Raw genomic sequence first — 23,473 nt, 5'->3', positions numbered from 1 at the left:
GGCGTAAAATGTTGATGGTTAGAATCCACCCAGAGGTGCTGCAGAAGAAAGACTTAATGATCCACTCTGTAAGATCACAGCCTTTGAAAACCCTATGAGTACAGCTCTCCTTTGAAACACATGGGGTTGCCATGAGTCAAGAATCGGCTCCACAGCCACCTGTTTGCCTTTAACTTGAGTCAAAACCAGGAGTCTGGTGGGAGGAGTATGGCCTCGCTCACTGAGAGGGAAGGTGTCAGTACGCCTCTGAGGATCAAGGGAGTGGAATCAAAGGCCGATCTCTTCATGATGCTGTTGTCAAGATGAATCCTCTCCAACCATTTTTCCATCCTGAGTCACGGGGCTCAGGACCCAAATTCCATGGAACTACAGTCTGATTGACCAAACTGAAATTATATGCCCATATGCAAAAAAATGCCAAAATGGTAAAGAAAAGAGAAAGAATGTTCCCGAATTTTTGTTGTACCCCCCGTTCTTTGAACAAATCATCAAAGATTTAAACATACACACAAGCTGGGGATTTAGAGAAGGCTTTGGGCAGGAGAGGGCATTTAAAGTGAGCCTGGAATTTGAAATAGCCAATGTGTAAGTACTAGGTGCTTGACTATAATCACCAGTCCTAAATCTTACAGTATTTATCTTCTTATCATCATGGATAATTAATGGACAGAAGAGAAAAAGGAGATTAATTTTCAGTTTGTCAAACAAAAATATTATAATATTTTCCCATTATATTGTTAAGGATTAAAGAACATACACACCAAGAACAGATCCATGTGTATCATGCAAAATGTAGCACAGTAGCTATATGTAGCAGTGCTAATGTCCACATATTGATAAAAATGTCTATATTTTTAAAGTAACAGGCACATAAACTATAAAGTTGCATAGACTAACAGATATATTGGAGCCCTGGGGGCACAGTGGTTAAGAGCTCGGCTGCTAACCAAAAGGTTGGCAGTTCGAATCCGAATCTATCAGCAGCTCCTTGGAAACCCTATGGGGCAGTTCTACTCTGTCCTATAGGGTCGCTATGAGTTGTGGTTTTTAATAGATATATCATGAAGCTCTCTGCTGCAAATAACCCACTCTGAACTATTGTAAGCAGCAAAGGGAATTCATTACTCATGAACTTTCAAAGTACAAAAAGAGTTGAGTTTCAGGTAGAGTTTGATCGAGGTCCCAGCTCCAATTTGTTTGATTTTCTTGGCTCTGTACTCTTCTGTATGTTACGTTGGTCCTCAGCTGCCTTCTCTCCTGCTAGTAAAAAATTCATGAAATCGTATGCTTATGTTGGACATCAGGAGAAAGGAAAGGAATAGACCCTTACTTCCTTAACCCGTCAAACCAAACTGAGAATGCTGATCATCGACTGGCTTATGATAGGCCTGAATCACTAAACAAACCACCCGTTGGGGCCCACACACAGACCTGGTGTGAGGCCAATCCCACCCATACTTCATTGACGGGAAAAGCAACCACAATGTCTGCTATGATGCGTCCTGGTACACGGATGACCTTTTCAGAATTTCCCAAGAATGGGAAACCTTTCTTTTTAAAATGTCTGTAAATAATAAAAGAATAAAGCAGACCCAGAGAAGGCCACCAATACCCTCTTGGAGCTTCTATCTTTAGACACAACTGCAAATACCCTTTGCATCTCCCAGCAGTCACTCGGAGGTATTAGACTGTATCAGAAGACACTTTTTCAATAATGCAACCCATGCCCAGTGATCCTCCTCCAGGTCAGAAAACTCTGGTTCTTCTTCCTCTTGTCATTTCTGCAGGAAAAGAAAAACCATCTTTTATACCCAAATGCAACCTAACTAACCAATTGGCTGAATATTGCCTTTTCATTAAAAGACAAAATATATCTATGTATTGTTATTTTTTAAGGAAGTCAGCTTTTATGAGGGTGGTTTTGGTAAATGACTGAGAACTAGCATCAGAGGATTTAAAAAGCAGAGAAAAACGTGAAGCAGAGAAAAGGGACAGAAACAATTTCAAGGACAAGACCGTGGAAGTATTATGAGCCATTAATCGGTACTTACCATTCGAGGATATTAAACCACTGCTTAGCAGTGTCCTTGCCCACTTTCCTTTTCTGGGAGAATAGCCAATATGGTACTATTTAGGGGCATGCTGACATAGTGACCTTAAGACTTTTCCTATTTACCTATCCCCTTTGTCGGTAGGGACAGAGGGAAGATGACAAGCCTTGAAAAGACCACTCTCAAACTAGGCCTACCCTAACATCGAAGGGTCAAGAAAAACCTAGCGACTTTAGATTATTCAAACTGCCGATTCAGAAAGATCGAAGCCCTCTGTATCTCCCGGAATTTGGGCCATTTCCAAGAACTGCTTAATCTAACTGTCCAGTGCAGGATTGGCCCCAGATCAGACTGGTTGTTTTATGTAAGTCGCCTCATTTGAAAGCTAACCTAGTTAATGAAGAGCCAAACTAGGTCAGGATTTATTTGGCAGTTACTGGAGTTGTTTATGAATGCTAATCTCTTTCATCATTAACCTTTTCGTTTGTTTCTCGTAGTCAGGGCTTTGACCTGGTTTTCATCTGGTTAGAACCCCTGCTGAGAATTTGCATTTCCACCCCAGATACGCTGGATCACAATCCACATTTTGATAAGATCCCCAGGTGATTGTTATGTAGGATACATTTTTGAGGACCATTGCTCTACTAGTGGTTCTCAGAATTGGTCCCTAACTGGCATCATTAGCATCGCCTGGACACTTGTTAGAAATACAGATAAAAGTACCCAACCTGATAAGAGAATTTTAACAAACCCAGAAGGAATTAATTGACAATAATGCTAGGAGCCTGCTGGATTTTTTTTTTTTCCAACCAAAACTTGAGAGTAAACACTAAAAACCTTAAGAAGTTCAGCTCCATCAAGTTGCTCTTCGTGAATAGTTTTTGTTCTTACAGTACTAATTATGGTGGTGGTGGTGTTAGTTGCCATTGAGTTGACTCTGACTCTTAGAGACCTTAGCTGCTATAGAATGAAACACTGCCCAATCCAGTGTCATCCTCACAATCATCAGCTGGTTCGAGTCCATCATTGCGACCACTGTGCCAATCCATCTTGCCCTCACTGGCCTCTATTTCACCAAACATGATTCCCTCCTCCAACTATTGATCCCTCCTGATGGCATGTCCAAAGCAAGAGAGTCGTTCAATGTTTGGTTGTGATCCATAAGGTTTTAATTGGCTAATTTTCAGAAGTTGATCACTAGACCTTTCTTTCTAGTCAGTCTTAGTCTGGAAGCTCCACTGAAACCATGGGTGACCCTGCTCATATGTGCAAAGCCGGTGGCATAGCTTCCAGCATCATGGCAACATGCAAGCCACCACAGTATGGCAAACTGACAGACAGTCGATGAAATAATGATAGGGAACATATATCAAGTGCTTACTATTACCAGGCATGCTGGTAATAGTTCTTTCCAGTTAGCTTGTTTTATTCTTACAATAATCTTTGAGGCCAATACTATTATTATCTCCAACGCATAGATGAAGAGACTGACGCTCAGAAAGATTGTTTGCTCAAGATGACAAGGAAGGATGGGACAGGGGTGGGATCTGAATCCACGCGGGTTTGCTCCAGACCCTGTGCTCTTAAATTTCATGTGGGTGCTCTTAACACCTGTGGGGGGTGTAAACAACCTTTCTTCTCTAGTTTTCCTTTTATAATGAGAGGGTTCTCTTCCATGCAGCCCACTGTGTCACTGACAAATACAGAGGGAGTGAGCATCATCCTCCCTCATCATTAACTCTCAAAGCTGCAACTGACCTTGACTTTGCAGGATTTTGCAACCATTGGCAATTTGGGCCAGATAATTCTTTGGGGGAAGAGGGGAGGAGCTGTGCATTGTATGATCTTTAGCAGTATCCCTCTACCCACTGGATGCCAGTAGCACCCCACCCCTCAGTTGTAGCCACCAAAAAACATCTCCAGACATTGCCAAGTGTCTCCATGGGGGCAAACCCATGCTTGTTGAGAAGCAATGAGTTAAAGTATGATGGTGACCCAGGTGGTACCTGGACCACATGCACTCCTATAGAAACCAGCAAACCAGCTGTCAGGGAATGATCTAATAAACTTATTCACCCTGAAATGCAAAGGCAAGATAAGAGAATAAGCCTTTACTTTTTTACAGGGATGGATTCTAGGTTTGCCTCATGCCAAAAGAACAAACGTTCAATTGTAGAGTTTGAGGCAAGAAGAAGCAGGTATGTAAGAGTTTTCAGAATTGAGGGGAAAGGGTCTTTCTGATGCCCCTCAATTCACACCATGCCTGTACCTGCTTGGTCGGCCTTCCAGGAGGACCAGCCCACACTGTGAGTTTAAACCCGTGTGGATGCCTCAACTACCCAAAGGCTATCTTGTTAAAGAAGATTTTTTTGTTGTTCTCTGTGGTTTCAAAGTGAATTGCTGGGACCAATGAGTAAAATGTAAGATGGTCAGATAGGTGACAACTGACCTTCACTGATGCAATCACTTATTCGTTGATCTATGCAATTATTCATTCATTTATGCATATGTTCAGCAAATATTTTAATGAGTTGGGCCGTGGATAGCAGTGAGACCCAGTCGTAAGCCAGGTAGACTTGACCTGCTTTAAGGGAGCTTCCAGTCTCACTGGGGAGACAATCAAGTAAATAGATGAAAAAAATAATTCAAAATTGAGATAAGGACTGTAGAAAGAAAGAAAAAGTGGACAGAGATAGAAAATGGAGTCCCTCCTTTGCCATAAGACCAGAAGAACTGGATGGTGCCTGGCTACCATTACTGAACATTTTGATCAAAGAGTTTATAGAAGAATCCTGATCAAAAGGGGGGAAATGCAGAACACAATTGCAGATTGTCATGGACTCAGACTTTCTGGAGCCATGGAGGCTGTATGAACCCCTGAAACTACTGCCTTCAGATAATCTTTAAACCTTAAGCCAGAAAAATCCCTTGAAGTCTTCTTAAAACCAAACAATAGTCTAGCATAACTAGTAAAAAATGTCTGCCTTGAGCATTATGCTCTTTTAAGAACTATCTATATGGGATCAAAGTGTCAACAGCAACTGGAAGGATTAGATGGGAACCTTAGGGGCCAGTGAGTTATGTTAATGGGGAAGAAACAACTCAGAAAAGGAGGGTAAGAATGGAGCACAACTCGAAGAATGTCATCAATGCCACTGAACTGTACAAGCAGAAATGGCTAAATTGGTGTATGTTTTGCTGTATCTATTCTCAACAACAACAACAAAAGTTAAAAAATGGCGTTAAAAAAAGAAAAAAGAAAATGGAGTGCTTGGGTTGTACAAATGGTAAACATTCTTGGCTATTAGCTAAAGGGTTGGAGGTTTGGGTCCACCCAGAGGCACCTTGGAAGACAGAACTAGTGATCTACTTCCAAAAATTCAGCCATTGAAAACCCTATGGAGCACAGTTCTACTCTGACACATATGGGGTCGCCATGAGTCAGAATCAACTTGATGGCAACTGGTGGAGGCAGAAAATGACTTTGGCAGTTGGAGATCTGGGGGAAGTAGGGATGGATTCCCTAAAGAGGAGCATTTGAGATGGGACTGAAAAGATAAGAAAGAATTAGACAGAAGACAAGGGGAAATTCTTTCCGTGTAGGGACACAGAATTTCAAAGCTCTTGAGGTGGGAAAGAGTTCAGTAAGCTCAAGGAACAGACAGGAGATATTGTCTGTAGAGCTGTAAGTAAAAGGGACAGCAATGAGTGTAGGTCTGAAATGGAAATAGGGCAGGTCATCAGAGGATGTGCAGGGTGGGTTAGGGGGTGTGCGGCCAGAGAACTAAGGGGAAGTACTGAGGGAGGGGTTACAAAGAGGATTCACAGTGTCTGAAACTCCATTTAGCAGATGGCTCACTGTCCTGAAGCTAAATGGCCTGGAGGAGAGCAAGAGTGGAAGCTGAGACACCAGTTACAGGCCACAACATCCACCAGAGGAGAAAGGATGGAGTCCTGGACCAAGGTGGTGGCGGGCAGATGGATGACAGCTTGCCCAGCGAGACTGAGTCTAGAAGTAGAATTGACAGCTCTGGTTGATGAGTCAGACATGGAGAGTGAGGAAAGAGAAGAATCAAGTTTGGACTGTAGAGTCCAACAGACCAGAATTCAAGTCCCCAATCAGCTGTGTGACTCTGGAGAAGTGAGGAACACTCTCTGTGATTCAGTTTCATCGTCTGCAAAGACAGAATTTAAAAATGCATATAGTGCTATTGTGGGAATCAAATAATGTAAAGAAATTAGTCCCCAGCTCTGACGCGTAGGTTTGCGCTCAGTAGATGCTCCAGTACCAGCTGACTCCAACTCATGGCGACCCCATGTATGTCAGAGTAGAACCGTGCTCCATAGGGTTTTCAATGGCTGATTTTTGGGAAGTAGGTTGCTAGGTCTTTCTTCTGAGGTGCCTCAGAGAGGACTTGAACTTCCAAACTTTTGGTTAGCAGCCAAGCATGTTAACCATTTGCACCACCCAAGGACTCCCAAAAAATGTTAGCTAGTAATATTTTTTAAATGTGGAATAAACTGCCTCAAAGCTCTGAGATTTCTATTGTTGTTATTGTGTGCCATCCAGTCATTTCCAACTCACAGTGACCCTGTATGACAGAGTAGAACTGCCCAATAGGGTTTCCTAGGCTGTAATCTTTATGGGCACAGATCACCAGGTCTTTTTTCCTGCAGAGTCGCTGATGGGTTTGAACCGCTGACCTTTGGGTTAGCAGCCGAGAGCTTTAACCATTGTGCCACTGGGGCTCCTTTACCTATCATTACCAAATCAAACCAACTCGTTGCCCTTGAGTCGATTCCAACTCTTAGCAATGGTATATGACAGAGTAATACTGCCCTGTAGAGTTTCTAAAGCTGTAATCTTTATGGAAGCATACTGCCATATCTTTATCCTGCGGAGCAGCTGGTGGGTTTGAACCTCTGACCTTCTAGTCAGCAACCGAGCACTTAACCATTGTGCCAACAAGGTTCCTTTCCTTATCGTTAAGGATGTTCAAATATACACTGAGCAGACACTTGCTGGAAGTGCTGATAAAAGAATGAAAGCCCATCACAAAAGCTTAACCTAAAAGGTCTCCCCAGTCCTTAGATTTGACCTATCTGTATTAAGGTGGAAACGCTGCTCAGCTCCTTAGTGGGAAGAACAGGAATCAGTTAAGTTCTATACAATGTGGTCCTCAAAGCCAGAGTGATCACAATGGTCATGTTGATGAAGAACCCAACGTAAAAAAGAGTTGGAAGGTCCAATATCTGAGTCCTTAATAGCAGGACTGAAGAGTACTAGAGCCAGGAAATCCTTCTTAGGCTTAGGAATCAGCCATAAGACACAAAAGGTCTTTCCACTTCTGTCTTCTGTGATTCCAGAAGCAGCACAGATTTTTCACCAAAAAAGCAAGGGCCAGATCGCATTCTGACAGCACCAATTTAGCTTCTCTGAGGGTGCAGTGGGCTTTTTTCTTTTTTAATGGGAAGTGGTCACAGTCATGAACTTAGCAAAAGCAGCAGTTTTAAAAGTGGTCCATTCTTGGCTAATGCAGTTAGACATTTTCGAGAAAAGGCAATGAGAAGTGGTCATTATCCATTATCTGCATGAAGAATTTCAGAGAAAGAAGCGGCTTTCGCAAAAAAAAAAAAAAAAAAGGCGAAGATGTTTGACTTCAAGCCAGGCAAGAAGGAAACAAGATCACCTTCTAGCACTGTGGGATGGCTGTGCTAATGATGTTATTTCAAGTGAAATTGGAATATATGTCTGAAAAAATACAGATGGTGCATCAGCTTTATATACTTTCTGAAGGTCGTTCTGGACAATGACTCACTGTCCTTTTTCTTGGCCCAAAACCAAACTCTAGTCTTGGAAGGAACTACATGTGCATGAATGTGTTTATATATCCATACGTAGGGAAAACATATAGAAAATAAGCGTGCACATTTTGCTGAAAATAGTTGCTACCCTTTGAAAAATCAGAGGCTAAAAAATCTTAATTGGATAGGACAGTGTCAGTTCTGTTCTGTAGCTTCTTTGTTCCTGTTTTGTTTTGTTTTTTCCGTTTCTGATTTAAGGCTCTTCTTGGCGTGACGATAATGTAATGATTTCTAAACTGGAGCTACCACAAAGCTTATGAAGTAGCCCCCTTCTTGCCCTTCTCTGTGAATATTTTCTCACTGTTTTTCTTTTTTTTTAAATTGTCACCAGGACATTTCCCAGTAATGATATGTGCCGGATGGAAATTCTAGGTTGCTGACTATAAGGCATTTTTCTAGATCTTCTGTTCTGAGCATTAGTCATCTCTCTAAATGCACCACCCAGGGCCTCCAACAAAGACCTTTTCCCTCAGATGGTGGGTTACTTTATTTCTCAAGGATTGCAGACATTATCATTGTGGGTAATGACCTAATAACTTGCTATTTCGATGTTTGCACATCCCTTCTATGGAAGTTCCTGGCAGACATACCGCTGGCTCCTTGTACAAATGATTTAATGTTAAATAACAAACCCCAAACTGGAGGAAGCCCTTTTCTCATGCATGACGCATTCAAAGCTGACTTTTATCTAATAGGAAAAATCAGCTAAAGCTGTTAACTTGGTCTAGGGTTTAGGGATACCAAAGAACGCTCATGTCAGTTGACTTCAGCAGTCTGTGAATTCAGGTTGGAGATCAAGATGGGTGGTCTTTACAAAGTACCTAGACTGGAAAGCTGGGAGGTAGTCCTGAAACCCTGGTATTTTACATACTTTATAGTCTTTTATTCTCCTAGCAATCCCATGAAGTTGGTACTACTATTAATCCCATTTTATGGATGAGGAACCTGAGGCTCAGAGAGTTTCGATGATTTTCCCAAGACCACGTTAAGTGGTAAGCCAAAGAAACAAAATTTCAACCGAAGTTTGCCTCGTTCCGAGGCTGGTGGGCCATCCTGTCTACTCATTAACTGGTTGTTGTTATTGTGTGCCGTCGAGTCAATTTTCGACTCATAGCGACCCCAGGTGGCAGAGCAGAACTACCCCATACGGTCCCCTAAGCTATAATCTTCACTGGAGCAGATTGACAAGTCTTCCTCCTGCGAAGCCGCTGGGTATGTTCAAACCATCAACCTTTTGATTCGCAGCTGAGCGCTTAACCATTGTGCCACCAGGGCTCCTTTTCATTAACTGATTCGTGCTTAAAACTAAATGACCGACAGTGTGACTCTGATTTCTCTCTTGCTCAGTGTTTCCCAGTGTAAACTGAGAGCAGCTTCTAAACCACAGGCACTTAGATCTCTGGTCTCTTGAGAGAAAAGGGTGGGAAGTCTCAAAGTCTTACCCTTTTTTCACAAAGCTGGGACTCACGTACACGTATGAACATAGGTACAGAGAAGTCGATTGCTGACTATGTCCCTTCTGATGAACAGTTTTGCAATTTGCAGCAGCGTCTTCTCAAACTTTAGTGTGCGTATGCATTCCCTGGGGGTCTTGTTAAATGATTCTCATTCAGCAGGCCGAGGGTGCGGCTGAGAGTCTGCATTTCTAACAAGCTCCCCAGTGATGCCGAGGCTGCTGGGTGATGCCGAGGCTGCTGGGTGATGCCGAGGCGGCTGGCGCAAGGAGCGTACTTGAGGAGTGAGGGTTTACAACACTTTCTCATCCATTTTCTTCTTTGTTCCTGACAGAACCTCGGCAGGCAACAGGCTTGGGATTGTCACTCCTATTTGGGTTGGACAGATGAGGAATCTGAAGTCAAACAGCCAATAGGAGAGAGAACCAAAAGATTGTGCCAGAGCTTCTGACCCCTGGCCTACCTGGGTTATGCTGAGTCAAAGGTGGCAAACTTATGGTCTTCAGGCATATCTGGTTTCATCTGCATAGTTCGCACAAACAAAATACTTGGCAATTCTAGACCTCATGACACCTCGGTGCCTGGCAGCTGTACTTTTTCGATGTGGCATCAGTTTTTCAGTTACCCACAGCACCCACCACCATCTCCCTGCCCCTTCCCATTCTAGTTTAGTGCCAGCTGCTACTTATCTTTGCAACTGAGGATCGTTTTTCTTACATCTGGCCCACTTTGCCCATTTGAGTTACCTGTGTTCCTCCAGTAATAGGTAACCTTTTCATGACCTCTTTCTTCCCCAACCGCAGCATCCAATCTCCATAACTCACCTACTCTACTTGGCCTTTGGATTACCACTCTGATGGAAGTCCCAAAGAAACTCAAGTAAAGTGTCCTGCATGTGGTCGCCACTGAATAAATATTTCTTAAGTGAATAAACAGATGACCCACAAAGGGATGACAGAGTATCCATTCCCCAGGACTTAAACGAGCTTAGCCCTTTTATGGGGAAAGTCACAAAGCATGATTAGAAAACAGCTTCATAGTCCAGACAGCTGGTCCAAGCGCCTACAACAAGAGGACATTAAGTAAATGGATGTTTTTTTTCATATAGACATACCCGATATGTGTCTATCCTGCATGCAAAACATCCCAACATCGCAATTAACTGAGCGGCCTGCAGGAAATAGAAAATGAGAGTTGGTTGTTTTTGATGGCCTCCAGAAAGCTCTCCATGTGTCCACACAGCACACAGAGCACTTATGGGCTCAGGATAAACATCCCCAGCATTATACCACTCCATCAACATACCTTTAAGCAAAGAATTCTATTCGCTTGGTTCTGACATTCATAGAGAGGCAGGAACAGCCTTCCTCTCTCCAGCTCTGTGTACAAGTCACGCTTATGTTAATGAGAGGTGTGGTGTTGCGGGGATAAAAGTCCATGCAGCGTGAATTTTTCCGGTTGAAGACCAGAAGCCTGTTTAAAAGTGTGCATCAACTTAGAACTTATATAACTTCTCCAGATGGCAAAGGGGCTGAAACTGGGCTCTTGTAACACCTGAATTCTCTGTAAATGCCGACAGGGATCCCCCAGCCCTTGAACATACTTCTTGTTGGTTGCCGTTGAGTTGATTCCGACTCATGGGGACCCCAAGTGTGCCGAGTAGAACTGCTTAATAGGGTTTTCAAGGCTGTGACCTTTTAGAAGCAGATTGGCAGGCCTCACTTCTGAGGCGCGTCTGGGTGGGTTTGAACCGCCAACTTTTTGGTTAATAGTCCAGCACTTAACTATTTGTGCCACCCAGGGACCCCTGTAGAACATGTTACTCTCCTGAAACAAGAAGCAGACAGACCCCCTCCCACAAGGCTGTCCACACAGCCCTCACTCTGGGCCTGGACATGACTGGCTCTGTTTCCTTGAACACGAAATCCTCCACCTCTTTACTCAGCCTGCCAACAAGAGCGCCAATTAGTGCCAATAACAATATACATATTAACAGATTTTTCAACCACAGTCACCAAACTATTAGAGACTCATGACAGGGAGGCCTTGCTCCATGTCATCATTTAGCGTACCTACTGGGTACTCGCTGGGAAACACCCTCCCTCCCCTCATTTGCCTCTCCTTGCACACTGTGGACTCTTCACCTGATTTTAAACTGTCACTTAGTGGGGTGGACTGGTGAAAACAATCCTGTCACCATCAGGTATGTTTTTCAATGAGGTCTTGGTTGAATTCTGGTTTCGTTTTTGAAAATCAGCCTTCTCGAGTTGTAAATTGTCCTTGGATTATAACTGTTCCACCTCCATTGCCATTTTACAGACTGTCCGTGTTTTTACTGTAAACACTCTGTTGTGGATTTTCAAGGCAACTACAAAAATGTATGCCTAGCAAAAATCTAATATCTAACATCTTGCCACCCATGAACTATTTTGCACAATTTTGTTTAAATCATTCTGACTAGAGGTTTTTGGAACAATTGAGGTGGTAATTTAAAAATATATATATATATATATATATTTCTCTATTTTTCAACTTTTAACATGCAGGAAAATTTCTAAAATGTATGGGTTTATTTCATATTTTACCCAGGTAATAAATGTATTCTATTGGGGTAAAAAGTTTAGAGGTTTTTGAAATAATAGAGGTGTTAATTTAAAAAAAAATTTCTCTATTTTTCAACTTTTAACATGCAGGAAAATTTCTAAATGTAAGGGTTTATTTCAAATTTTACCCAGGTAATAAATATATTCTATTAGGGTAAAAAGTTTACAGCATTTATAATGTATTACTTCAATGACATTTTTTTCTTTTTTTAATCAAGAATTACAGACTCTAAGACTATACCCTAATATTCGTGTACCATGTTATGGGATACCCAATGGACTCCACCCACGACAAAATTACTCTATACTTTCAAAGTTCCCTTGTGTGACTTTGTTTCAAATCTAAGTCTGCTCAAATTAAGAGTGTATCTTCTGATGCCTTGCTGTCTGGATGCTTATTTGCAGTCTTCATACTCAAAGGTTTATATCTACAGCTCAGTGACTTCTGACAACACAGATGCTCTGAAAAAAATGATTTATGGGAGCCCCTGGGCGGTACGAATGGTTAACATGCTCAGCTGCTAATCCAAAAGATAGAGGTTTGAGTCCACCCAGACACCCAGAGGCACCTCAGAAGAAAGGCCTGGCAATTCACTTCTGAAAAATCAGCCACTGAAAACCCTGTGGAGTACAGTTCTATATGGGGTCGCCATGAGTCAGGGTCAACTCAACAGCAGCTCCTTCCTGGATTTATTATTGAGTTACCGTGATAGGGACAGTTGTAATTCAAACCTGATCCATATGGGGATCTTCACCCATTGCAGGTGCCAGTTGCCCTGCTGAGAAGTGGAGCCAGAGTTTGCAACTGGAACAGTTCCCTTTCATTGTATGACTATCCGTCCAACCATCCATCCATTCATCCATTTATTCATTCATTCCAATAATCCGTGGACATCCTTCTGTGCCTGGATGTGATGTGAGTTTGGGGAGAAGCAAGATGTCTGCCTTCATGGGGATAGATACATAATGTTTACATTTAGTGGGGGAGAGTGGCAATCAATACATAAACAAGCAGGACAATTTGTGAGTATGGTAAGTGGTATAAGAGATATCAGTAAGTAGGGCGATGTGTTCAAGAGTTACTCAGAGAAGACAAAGGTGGTCAGGAAAGGCCTCTCTGAGAAGATGCCATCTGAGCTGAGCCCTTAAGGATGTGAATGTCCAGAGGAAGAACTTTCCAAGCCAAGAAACCTGCAATTGCAGAGAACCACAGTCAAGGAAAGAATTGGCAGGTTCAAGGAAGAGCAAAAAGCTGTTGGGACTGAGCATAGAGATCGGGGGAGAGTGCTGGGTGGTGAAGCAGAGAAGAGAAGCAGAGGCCAAATCCTGTAGGCTATTATAAAGCAGAAACCAAAAACCAAACCCATTGCTGTCAAGTCATTTCCAACTCATAGTGACTCTATAAGACAGAGTAGAACTGCCCCCATAGGGTTATCAAGGAGTGGCTGGTAGATTTGAACTGCCAATCTTTTGGTTAGCACCCGAGCCCTTAACCACTGCACCACCAGGGCTCCAGGCTATTATAGACCATGCTTAAAAAAAAAAAAAAACGGTTACCATAGAGTCATTTCCAACTCATGGCGACCCCACGTGTGCCAGAGTAGAACTGTGCCTCATAAGGTTTGCATGGCTGTGACCTTTTGGAAGCAGATCTCCAGGCCTTTCTCCGGAGGTGCCTCTGGGTGGGCTCAAACCACCAGCCTTTCAGTTAGTAGTCTAGCACTTAACCGTTTGCACCACCCAGGGACCCCTATAGGCCATGCTTTGTTGTTGGCGGTGTTGTGTGGACTGAGTCAATTCCGACTCAATGTGACCCCATGCGACAGAGTAGAACTGCCCCATAGGGCTTTCTTGGCTGTAATAATTATGGGAGCAGATCTCCAGATCTTTTTCCTACAGAGCCACTGGGTAGGTTCAAACTGCCAACCTTTCGGTTAGCAGCTGAGCCTTTAACCACTGTGCCACTAGGGCTCCTTGTAGACCATATAAGGGTTTGAATTCTATTCTAAGTGCGACAGAAAGGCACTTGAAGGAGTCAGGGGCTGAAGGGGATAAAACAGAGGCATTTCATGCAGTGATATCTCTTACAAAGAATATTCTAGCAGATTTCTGAAGAACAGACTAGAGGGAGTGGAAGCAGGAAGCCCATTTAGTCGCCCTAGTGAGCAATAATGGTGGTTCAGTCTAGGTGGTGGCAGTGGTGTGGAAGAGAAATGGTCTCTCAGATCTGTCATTCAGACATAGAACTGACAGACTTTGCTGATGAATTGGCTGTCCTGGGAACAGGGAATTTTCGTGGGGCCAGAATCAGGCAGTGGTAAGAGGAGGAAACTAGAAATTAGGTTGGGGAGAGAGATGTTTACCACTGCAAAGTTTAGTCTTCAACCCAGCATCAACAAGGAGATTCCAAAGAGAAATACTCTGCATCTTGTCTTGGAATAATTGTGATGGTTTTCTTTTGTTAAATAAGTATACACAGAGTAAACTTGCCACTCACCTCCTTCTACCAAGATTTACATATGATGCAATCCTATTAAACAAATCATCGATAGGGAGAGAGACAGATACTCATTGTACACCCAGATGTATACAGATTATATACCCATATGCTGGCTGCCTTCTCTCTCTCGCCTCAACTTCCGGGGGCAAACCCAGTTGCTAAAGTCAAGCAAAGAGTTTTGAATGTGTAATATTAAAACGTGTTCTTAAAAACTCCTTGGAACCGTCAGCCATTGTTAAAATATACTCCCTTGACGGATGCTTTGGCATTTTTTTATGAGGCTTTTCCGCGCGCTACCTTATTGCGTGCGTGAGATTTCGTCTGCTCCGCAGAGGAAAACAGACAAAATGGGTCGCTCAGCATGAGTTACTCTTCTGTAAAGGTTATAGTAAACATGTCAATGCCTAATTAAGCAGAAAATTTTATCTGTATTGTCGGGGAGGCGTTGGCTGTCTCCGACTTTTCTTCTGGGGAATCCATTTAGAAGGACAAAGTAGATTGTGAGGTTGAGCTGGTCTGGAAAGCTCGGCTTCCACATGTCAGCATAAAAAAAGAACACTTCTTTTCTCCTGTGTGAAAATGACTATCTTGGCCGGGCAGATTGTGTGTGTGTGTGTGTGTGTGTGTGTGTGGGCACACCCATGCACTTTTGCGTGTATTTTGTCGCTGCACACATAAAATAACATAAAGCACTTCCCACCTTCCTCCTAAGTGCCAGGCACTGTGCTAGGCATTAAAAATACTAAGAGGAATAAAATCCAACAACATCCTTAACCGACTGTGATCACAGAAAGCCCTCCTTTCCCCCTGTGGATTTCTTCACGTGTGTGTGTGTGTATGTGTGTGTGCGTACTCCTGCGTGAACACACTCTTCTTTGTGCTGTGTTTGCATTGTCTATAGGTGGGGTAACTACATGTCTTAGTTTGCCTAGGAAATTCCTGGATAACACTTGCTGCCCTGGTGTGTATATAATATCACCCACCGCATTCTCAAAAGTGACCCTGTTTGATTGATAAATTTTGCCTGATGCTCTGGAACATTTTACTTGGCTCTGTAACAACACAGTTATTAGTTTTATAATGTCGACTTTCTCCTTGGACTGAATGGTGTATTTGTTCAAACATATAAATTTGTCCAGGGAAAAGAAAATGTGACGGGGATTGGGAGGTGGGGTGTCCACTTCAGTCATTCTGATATTTTTAAACTAGGGGTTTCTTCCAAGTAGTGACCACCTAGTAATGGTCATTTGGCTAGATTGAGCAATTTTTGTTTCTTCAAATAAATTCATGGAACTAGAGACCAGCAGCACCAGTTTAATGAAACATCTACTGGTCAAGTTGCTTGGAGAGTGGAAAAAAAAAAAGGCAACAATAAAATAACTCACACAACCACAAAGCTAGGGACTAGACTAAATTTTTACATTTTCATCTTGTTTTGATGGAATCACGCCCTTAAAGTCTTGGATGCATGTCTCCACATTTCCCACAATTCTCCCCCCCCCCCGAGGTGGTTATCTGTTAGCGACATTTTCAATGACCTCCCCCCAGTTACCTTTGGATCGCTGAAAAGTTTTCTTATTTGTTAGGTTGGTAATAGAAAGAGATTGAAGCCTAGTGGTTAAGACCATGGATTCTGTCATCAAATAGACCTGGGTTCATATCACAACTCTGCAATACTGGTGTGTGACTTGGGGCAAATTTCTTAACTTCGAAGCCTCAGTCTCCCCATCTATGAAATGAGAGGAATAATAGCACCTACTTCATTTGGATATCAGAGTGAAATGAAAGAATGCACTTAGAGTGATGAATACAGTTCCCAAGACATAGTAAACTGGATGTCATTGAGTTGACCCTGACTCACCCAACTCATGGAGATCCCATGTAGGTCAGAGTAGAACTGTTCTCCATAGGGTATTCAGTGGCTGATTTTTCAGAAGTAGAGCACCTGGTCTTTCTTTCGAGGCACCTTTCAGTTAGCGGGCGAGAGCATTGACCATCTGCACCACCCAGGGACTCCAGGACATAGTAATTGCTCGATAAATGTTCTTCAGCATCACCATTATTATCAGTCTTTGGCGTGTCCTGACTGTAGCTGCCTTCTTCCTAACAAACCCTTATCTCTTCCAACTGTCTCCGCCTGCCTCGCAGGACAGAACTCCAATCATCCTTTTTCCAAGCTTTTCCGGTGCTGAATGGTCGTTAACACCCACTCTGTGGTGACCTCCAAGTAGCAGCGTGACACGGAGAGGGGAGATAGACACTGATAAGGAACATATTGCCTTGAGATGCAAACATAAGGCTGGATCTCCTTTGGTTTTGTCTTTCTTTGGTTGCATTTTAGCCATGTGGCCCTGAAAAGCCCAGGTAAAGAAAATGAGCCCATGGGTGTAAATAGTCACGTCCCCCATCACCACTGCTGGATATTTGCTCATTAATTCCCTTTGCACCCGCTCTCTCATGCCTTCATTTTCCCTATGCAATTACGGGTCCTAAATCCTTTCAGAGAAGGGCAAGCATGCATCCCCAATAGCATTTTGCATCTATAAATCAAGCGTATAATTGGCATCTCATGACGGGAACCCACAAATCACAGTGCATTTGAAATTACTGGCGCAAGATCGAGAGGGCATTTTCAGCCTTGTCTGGAAAGGTCTTCATAAACCTGTTTGAGAGTAATACAATAGTCCCCAAATCTCCCATTCTAACATCATTTGCTATTATTTTTAAATCATTGTGTTTGCTGAGCTTACATAATTTTTCAGCTCTCGATGGAAGATTCTATTCACATCCTCCATAATCTCTCTTCCTGCTGTGCAACTCTCTACAAATAAAAATGTTATAACAAAAAGACGTTGGCTATCAAAAATATAATGGTCATGCATCCAAATTACTTTTGAGCACTCAGAAAGGATTTATTAGATGACTATATGCCAAAATATCCAAGTATCTTGGAAAACCTTACCATTGAGATGCCAAGGGTCAAATCTTCGTTTTCTTATTAGCCAATGGTCTTCCCCGCGGAGAGAGGACTTTAATAGGATTTGAATTTCAGTTCCACTTTCCTAAAAGTCATACACAAGTTTAGTGTCTGTCCCGTTACAGGAATATTAGAGTGATATTCCTTAAACACGAAAATTAATAACTTGGGGTTCTGGGCATTTGTAAAGAATTATGACTCCTGCCAATTTAAAGAAAAAAGAAAGAAAGGTAGTAGGCAGCACAGAAGACATCATTTGACTTTTTCCTGTTTCTAAGGCTCACAGTTCATAAAAGTGTAGATGAAATCGGTATGCAGTTTGGTATGGGAAGCTAAGTGAGGAAACTGAAATGGAATATGTGACCTGCTATTGTTATTTCATCTCTTCTTCTCTTACAGGCTATGCCCAAGAGGAACAGCTGAAGGAAGAGGAGGAAATAAAAGAGGAAGAGGAGGAGGAAGAAGACAGTGGTTCTGTAGCTCAGCTTCAGGGCAGCAATGATCCAGGGACAGACGAGGAGCTAGAAACGGGCCCAGAGCAGAAAGGCTGCTTCAGCTACCAGAACTCCCCCGGAAGTCATTTGTCCAATCAGGACGCCGAGAACGAATCCCTGCTAAGCGATGCCAGTGACCAGGTATTGGACATCAGGAGCGTCTGCGGCCGAGATGTCTCGGACAAGAAAGCAAACACTCACCCCAAACTTCCGAAGGAAGCACACAACTGCATGGATAAAATGACCGCGGTCTATGCCAACATCTTGTCTGACTCCTATTGGTCAGGCCTGGGGCTTGGCTTCAAGCTGTCCAATAGTGAGAGGCGGAATTGTGACACCCGAAACGGCAGCAACAAGAGTGATTTTGATTGGCACCAAGATGCTCTGTCCAAAAGCTTGCAGCAGAACTTGCCTTCTAGATCTTTCTCTAAGCCCAGTCTGTTCAGCTCGGTCCAGTTGTACCGGCAGAGCAGTAAGATGTGTGGGACCGTTTTCACAGGGGCCAGTAGATTCCGGTGCCGGCAGTGTAGCGCTGCCTATGACACCTTAGTTGAGTTGACTGTGCACATGAATGAAACCGGTCACTATCAAGATGACAACCGCAAAAAGGACAAGCTTAGACCCACCAGCTACTCAAAGCCCCGGAAAAGGGCTTTCCAGGATATGGACAAGGAGGATGCACAAAAGGTTCTGAAATGTATGTTTTGTGGGGACTCCTTCGATTCCCTCCAAGATTTGAGCGTCCACATGATAAAAACAAAACATTACCAAAAAGTGCCTTTGAAGGAGCCGGTACCAACCATTTCGTCAAAAATGATCACTCCAGCGAAGAAACGTGTTTTTGATGTCAATCGGCCATGCTCCCCTGATTCAACCACGGGATCCTTTGCAGATTCCTTTTCTTCTCAGAAGAATGCCAATCTGCAGCTGTCTTCCAGTAACCGCTATGGCTACCAAAATGGTGCCAGCTACACCTGGCAGTTTGAAGCCTGTAAGTCCCAGATCTTAAAGTGTATGGAGTGTGGAAGCTCCCACGACACCTTGCAGCAGCTCACCACCCACATGATGGTCACAGGCCACTTTCTGAAGGTCACCAGTTCGGCCTCCAAGAAAGGGAAGCAGCTGGTGTTAGACCCTGTAGCGGTGGAGAAAATGCAGTCATTGAGTGAGGCTCCAAACAGTGATTCTGTGGCTCCCAAGCCATCAAGTAACTCAGCTGCAGACCACACAGCCTCTACAACCGAGTTAAAGAAAGGGAGTAAAAAAGAAAAGCCAGAGGAAGCCAACAAGGAAGAGAAAGTTGTGAAAAGCGAGGAATATGAAGATCCCCTGCAAAAACCTCTAGACCCTACGATCAAGTACCAGTATCTAAGGGAGGAAGATTTGGAAGATGGCTCAAAGGGCGGAGGGGACATTTTGAAGTCGTTGGAAAATACTGTCACCACGGCTATCAACAAGGCTCAAAACGGAGCTCCTAGCTGGAGTGCATACCCCAGCATCCATGCCGCCTACCAGCTGTCAGAGGGCACCAAGCCCTCTTTGCCTATGGGCTCCCAAGTACTGCAGATTCGACCTAATCTCACCAACAAGTTAAGGCCAATTGCACCAAAGTGGAAAGTCATGCCACTCGTTTCTGTGCCCACGAACCTGGCCCCATACACTCAAGTGAAGAAGGAGTTGGAAGACAAAGAGGAAGTCTTGAAGGAGTGTGGGAAGGAAAGTCCCCACGAAGAAGCATTGTCTTTTAGTCACAGTGAAGGGGAGTCTTTCATCAAAAGTGAACCCCCATTAGAATCCAAAAAGGCTGAGCCTTGTCCCCAAAAGGAGGAGGACAAGCTGATGAAAGAGGGCGGTGAGAAGGAGAGACCCCAGCCCTTGGAGTCCACATCTCTTAGCAATGGCTGTGCACTCACCAACCACACTTCGGCCCTGCCCTGCATCAACCCGCTCAGCGCCCTGCAGTCTGTCTTGAACAATCACCTGGGCAAGGCCACGGAGCCCTTGCGCTCTCCTTCCTGTTCCAGCCCCAGCTCAAGCACAATTTCCATGTTCCACAAATCGAATCTCAACGTCATGGACAAGCCGGTGTTGAGTCCGGCTTCCACAAGGCCAGCCAGTGTGTCCAGGCGCTACCTGTTTGAGAACAACGATCAACCCATTGACCTCACCAAGTCCAAAACCAAGAAAGCAGAGTCCTCGCAAGCACAGTCCTGTACGTCCCCACCTCAGAAGCATGCTCTGTCTGACATCGCCGACATGGTCAAAGTCCTCCCAAAGGCAACCACCCCAAAGCCTGCCACATCTTCCAGGGTCCCTCCCATGAAGCTGGAAATGGATGTCAGGCGCTTTGAGGATGTCTCCAGTGAAGTCTCAACTTTGCATAAAAGAAAAGGCCGGCAGTCCAACTGGAATCCTCAGCATCTTCTGATTTTGCAAGCTCAGTTCGCCTCGAGCCTCTTCCAGACATCAGAGGGCAAGTACCTGTTGTCTGACCTGGGCCCACAAGAACGTATGCAAATCTCAAAGTTTACGGGACTCTCGATGACCACCATTAGCCACTGGCTGGCCAACGTCAAGTACCAACTTAGGAAAACAGGTGGGACCAAATTTCTGAAAAACATGGACAAAGGACACCCCATCTTTTATTGCGGTGACTGTGCCTCCCAGTTTAGAACCCCTTCTACTTACATCAGCCACTTAGAGTCTCACCTAGGTTTCCAAATGAAGGACATGAACCGCATGGCAGTGGAACAGCAAAGCAAGGTAGAGCAAGAGATCTCCCGGGTATCGTCGGCTCAAAGGTCTCCGGAAACAATAGCTGGCGAAGAGGACACAGACTCTAAATTCAAGTGTAAGTTGTGCTGTCGGACATTTGTGAGCAAACATGCAGTCAAACTCCACCTAAGCAAAACGCACAGCAAGTCACCCGAACACCATTCACAGTTTGTAACAGACGTGGATGAAGAATAGCTCTGCAGGTATGGGTTTGCTCCCAGGTGATTGGGACAGTGGCCTTGTGAGGAGCTTCTCCAAAGGAGATGTGTCTGCTTAGAGGCAGCTCACGTCTCCCAATGCAAAGCAGGACAGTAGCTTGCTGGAATAGGACTTATTTTTACGAAAGACCAGAACATGAGAAAAAAGTCCTTAGCCATCCCCTCAATTTCTCCAGTTTAGAGTTGGGGAATAGAGCAATATGGGTGTAGAGAGGCAAAGCTCATAGATTACTGCTTCTTCTAGGCCTTCATGATACATATTCCCTTAGTTGCCCCAGGCCCAACCTCCAAGGTCCACTCAACCAAGGCTTCCCCTCATTTTAATGACGAGGTACTAACTTCTCTCACCATCCCATTTCACCAGCCCACCTTTCCACAGCCACATTAATGACTTAAGAAGTGATAACAAGGTGAGCGCCAGAATATAGATTGGTGATGATTAGGGGCAGTCATATACAGAGATTTGTTAACCAGCTCATGGATAGCTTAACGTTGTCTTTCTTATGGTTACTTGTAATGAATGCTTTTTGCAGCTTCCTTTCAGCCATTGCTCCTTTCCACTCCTTTTCCCTTTGTGGATATCCTACATTAAGCTTCCTGTAAGGGGATTACCGAAAAATATTCTTCTCTGCAGAACATTTAGATGAAAAGAGAAGAAACTCATTTTCTTCCCCCTTCTTTTGGTTTTCTTTAGTCTAGACTAATATCAGAGTCCACCTTGAACAAAGACAGATGCAGTGCACGCGCTTGTGGTTGTATTCCACATAAAGAAACAAATGTCTTTCTGCACACCCATCGCCAGTGCACATGGGGGTCCCTCAGCTTCAAGATAATTTGCATTATATGTCATAGAAATTCTGCCACCAGTGCCCGGATCATCTATGTCACCTCCAGGAAAGAGGACAGGGACCAAGGTTAAATATCTAGGCAGGCTGGTCATACAAGCCATTTCCAATGTCCAGCGTTAAGTAAGGCTGGGTCTTACCAAATCTGTTTTATCTCCTTTTGTATTTTCTCTCCCCTCCAGCATGATACCCCCCCACGCCAGGGATCCTCACACACATTCTGGTTTGCCCTCCACCTCAGACCACACCCCAAGGCGAGGATCCATCCTGAACTAAACCTTCTGCATTTACCCCAGGTTATGTCATGCTAGGTTACAGACGAGCTCTTTTGATTAATTCACAATATGAGCCGCTAATAATAGCTTAACGTGCAAGCCCTCGCCACTCCCTATTGTCAGAGCGTTTGTTTTTAAATAGGAGATTTTCAGAGCAAGTCGCAGAGGTTGGTAAGCAAGAGCCGTGTTCCAGGTGCAGAGTGGTATTTGTGTGGCATGACTTTGGGCTGACTTCCCATCAGGTAGGGAGAGTTATCATGCGTGACAATGGTCGAAATGAAATAAAAAGTTAAAATATCCCATCTGGGACTTTTCCCTGAGTGAGAAGATCCGAGAGCTTTTGATTATGGGGAGGGGAACCATCCTGTAGCTCCAGCAGCTATCTGGGCCCCAGTGAAGACGATCCTTCTTTTGTTTGCATGTTTTTATCATGATAATTAAAATGTGTTACTGCCAGTTTCATTTCTTGCTTTCCAAGCATGATGTGTTCGGCTCATCCTATTCAAAGAAAAGCCGGAATGAATCTATTGAATCTATATATGTGAGCTTGGGGCCCCGTGATGTCCTATTTATTTGCTATATAACATTTTACATTTTATGTAACTTGCTATTATGCTTTTCTGATCCTTAAAAAAAAAAAAAAAAGGTGGACATAGACAAAATACCAAAAGAGATGTTTCAGATTCTAGACTGGTGGTTCCAAATCACGCTGAAGAGAACACGTAGGCAATGTTGATTTGTGCTGTAATAAAGACAATTTTCCACCTGTTAGGTTTGTAATCATTTTTTTTTAAATCAATATCACTGCCAAAACATTGTGATATGTAAATGAGAAGAAGGGAGAAAAAGCTGCAGCTAGCCTCAGTCCGAGTCTGCAACTGACCATACCTGTTCTCGAGAAGCAAAGGCAACCCGATAATTTGAAAAAAAAAAAAAAAGAGATGCAAAAGGTACTGACAAATCTGTTCAATACATAGATGAGATAGCTATTTTGGCACCTCTCTGCATGTGTAGAGAATAAATATTTCAGATTCGGACTTTCAAAGCACGGTATTACCGTGTTCGCCTTTAAGTGAGACCAGAGCTCCAGCTTTATAGAAATAAACACATCGTGCTGGGATTATGAGAGGTGATTGCAAAAAACAGGTTGGAGGTATCTGAGACTCACTCAAAGAAAATGGGAGCGTGCTTGTGTTGTGTGGATAGCAAAGATGGCGAGGGTGCTGGTGTGTTTGGGTTCTTTCCAGCTGGCCTGCGTGGTTTCCATGTTTAGGTCTTCCTGATGCTTGGGTCACCTAGAAAAGAATGCTTCCACTCTTGTGCTTGTCTTTGAGAGTCACGTTGATGCAATACCTTGCCTACTGCTTACAATTATGCATTTGTGTTTTTAAATGATCACAAAATGGGATCACTGTT

The 23,473-nt window shown here is 43.7% G+C and overlaps 1 protein-coding gene across 2 annotated transcripts in view; it reads left to right on the top strand.

Moving 5' to 3' along the window:
* Positions 1-23,473, top strand: part of TSHZ2 (teashirt zinc finger homeobox 2) — a 536,191-nt gene that overhangs the window by 286,672 nt on the left and 226,046 nt on the right. Inside the window, exon 2 of one of the 2 annotated variants that reach the window (XM_023742856.1) lies at positions 17,850-22,706. In XM_023742856.1, the coding sequence (XP_023598624.1) occupies positions 17,850-20,914 (3,065 nt within the window). In that variant the 3' untranslated portion in view covers positions 20,915-22,706. Of the gene's footprint in view, positions 1-17,776; positions 22,707-23,473 lie in introns of those variants that run through there. The other variant, XM_012558602.2, reaches the window with a different exon arrangement.

Source organism: Trichechus manatus, unplaced genomic scaffold (genome assembly GCF_000243295.1).
Source record: "Trichechus manatus latirostris isolate Lorelei unplaced genomic scaffold, TriManLat1.0 scaffold00008, whole genome shotgun sequence".
In the NCBI taxonomy this organism is placed as follows: Eukaryota; Metazoa; Chordata; class Mammalia; order Sirenia; family Trichechidae; genus Trichechus; species Trichechus manatus.
Note: the sequence above shows the minus strand (reverse complement) of the source record. Positions and strands in the feature narration are given on the sequence as shown.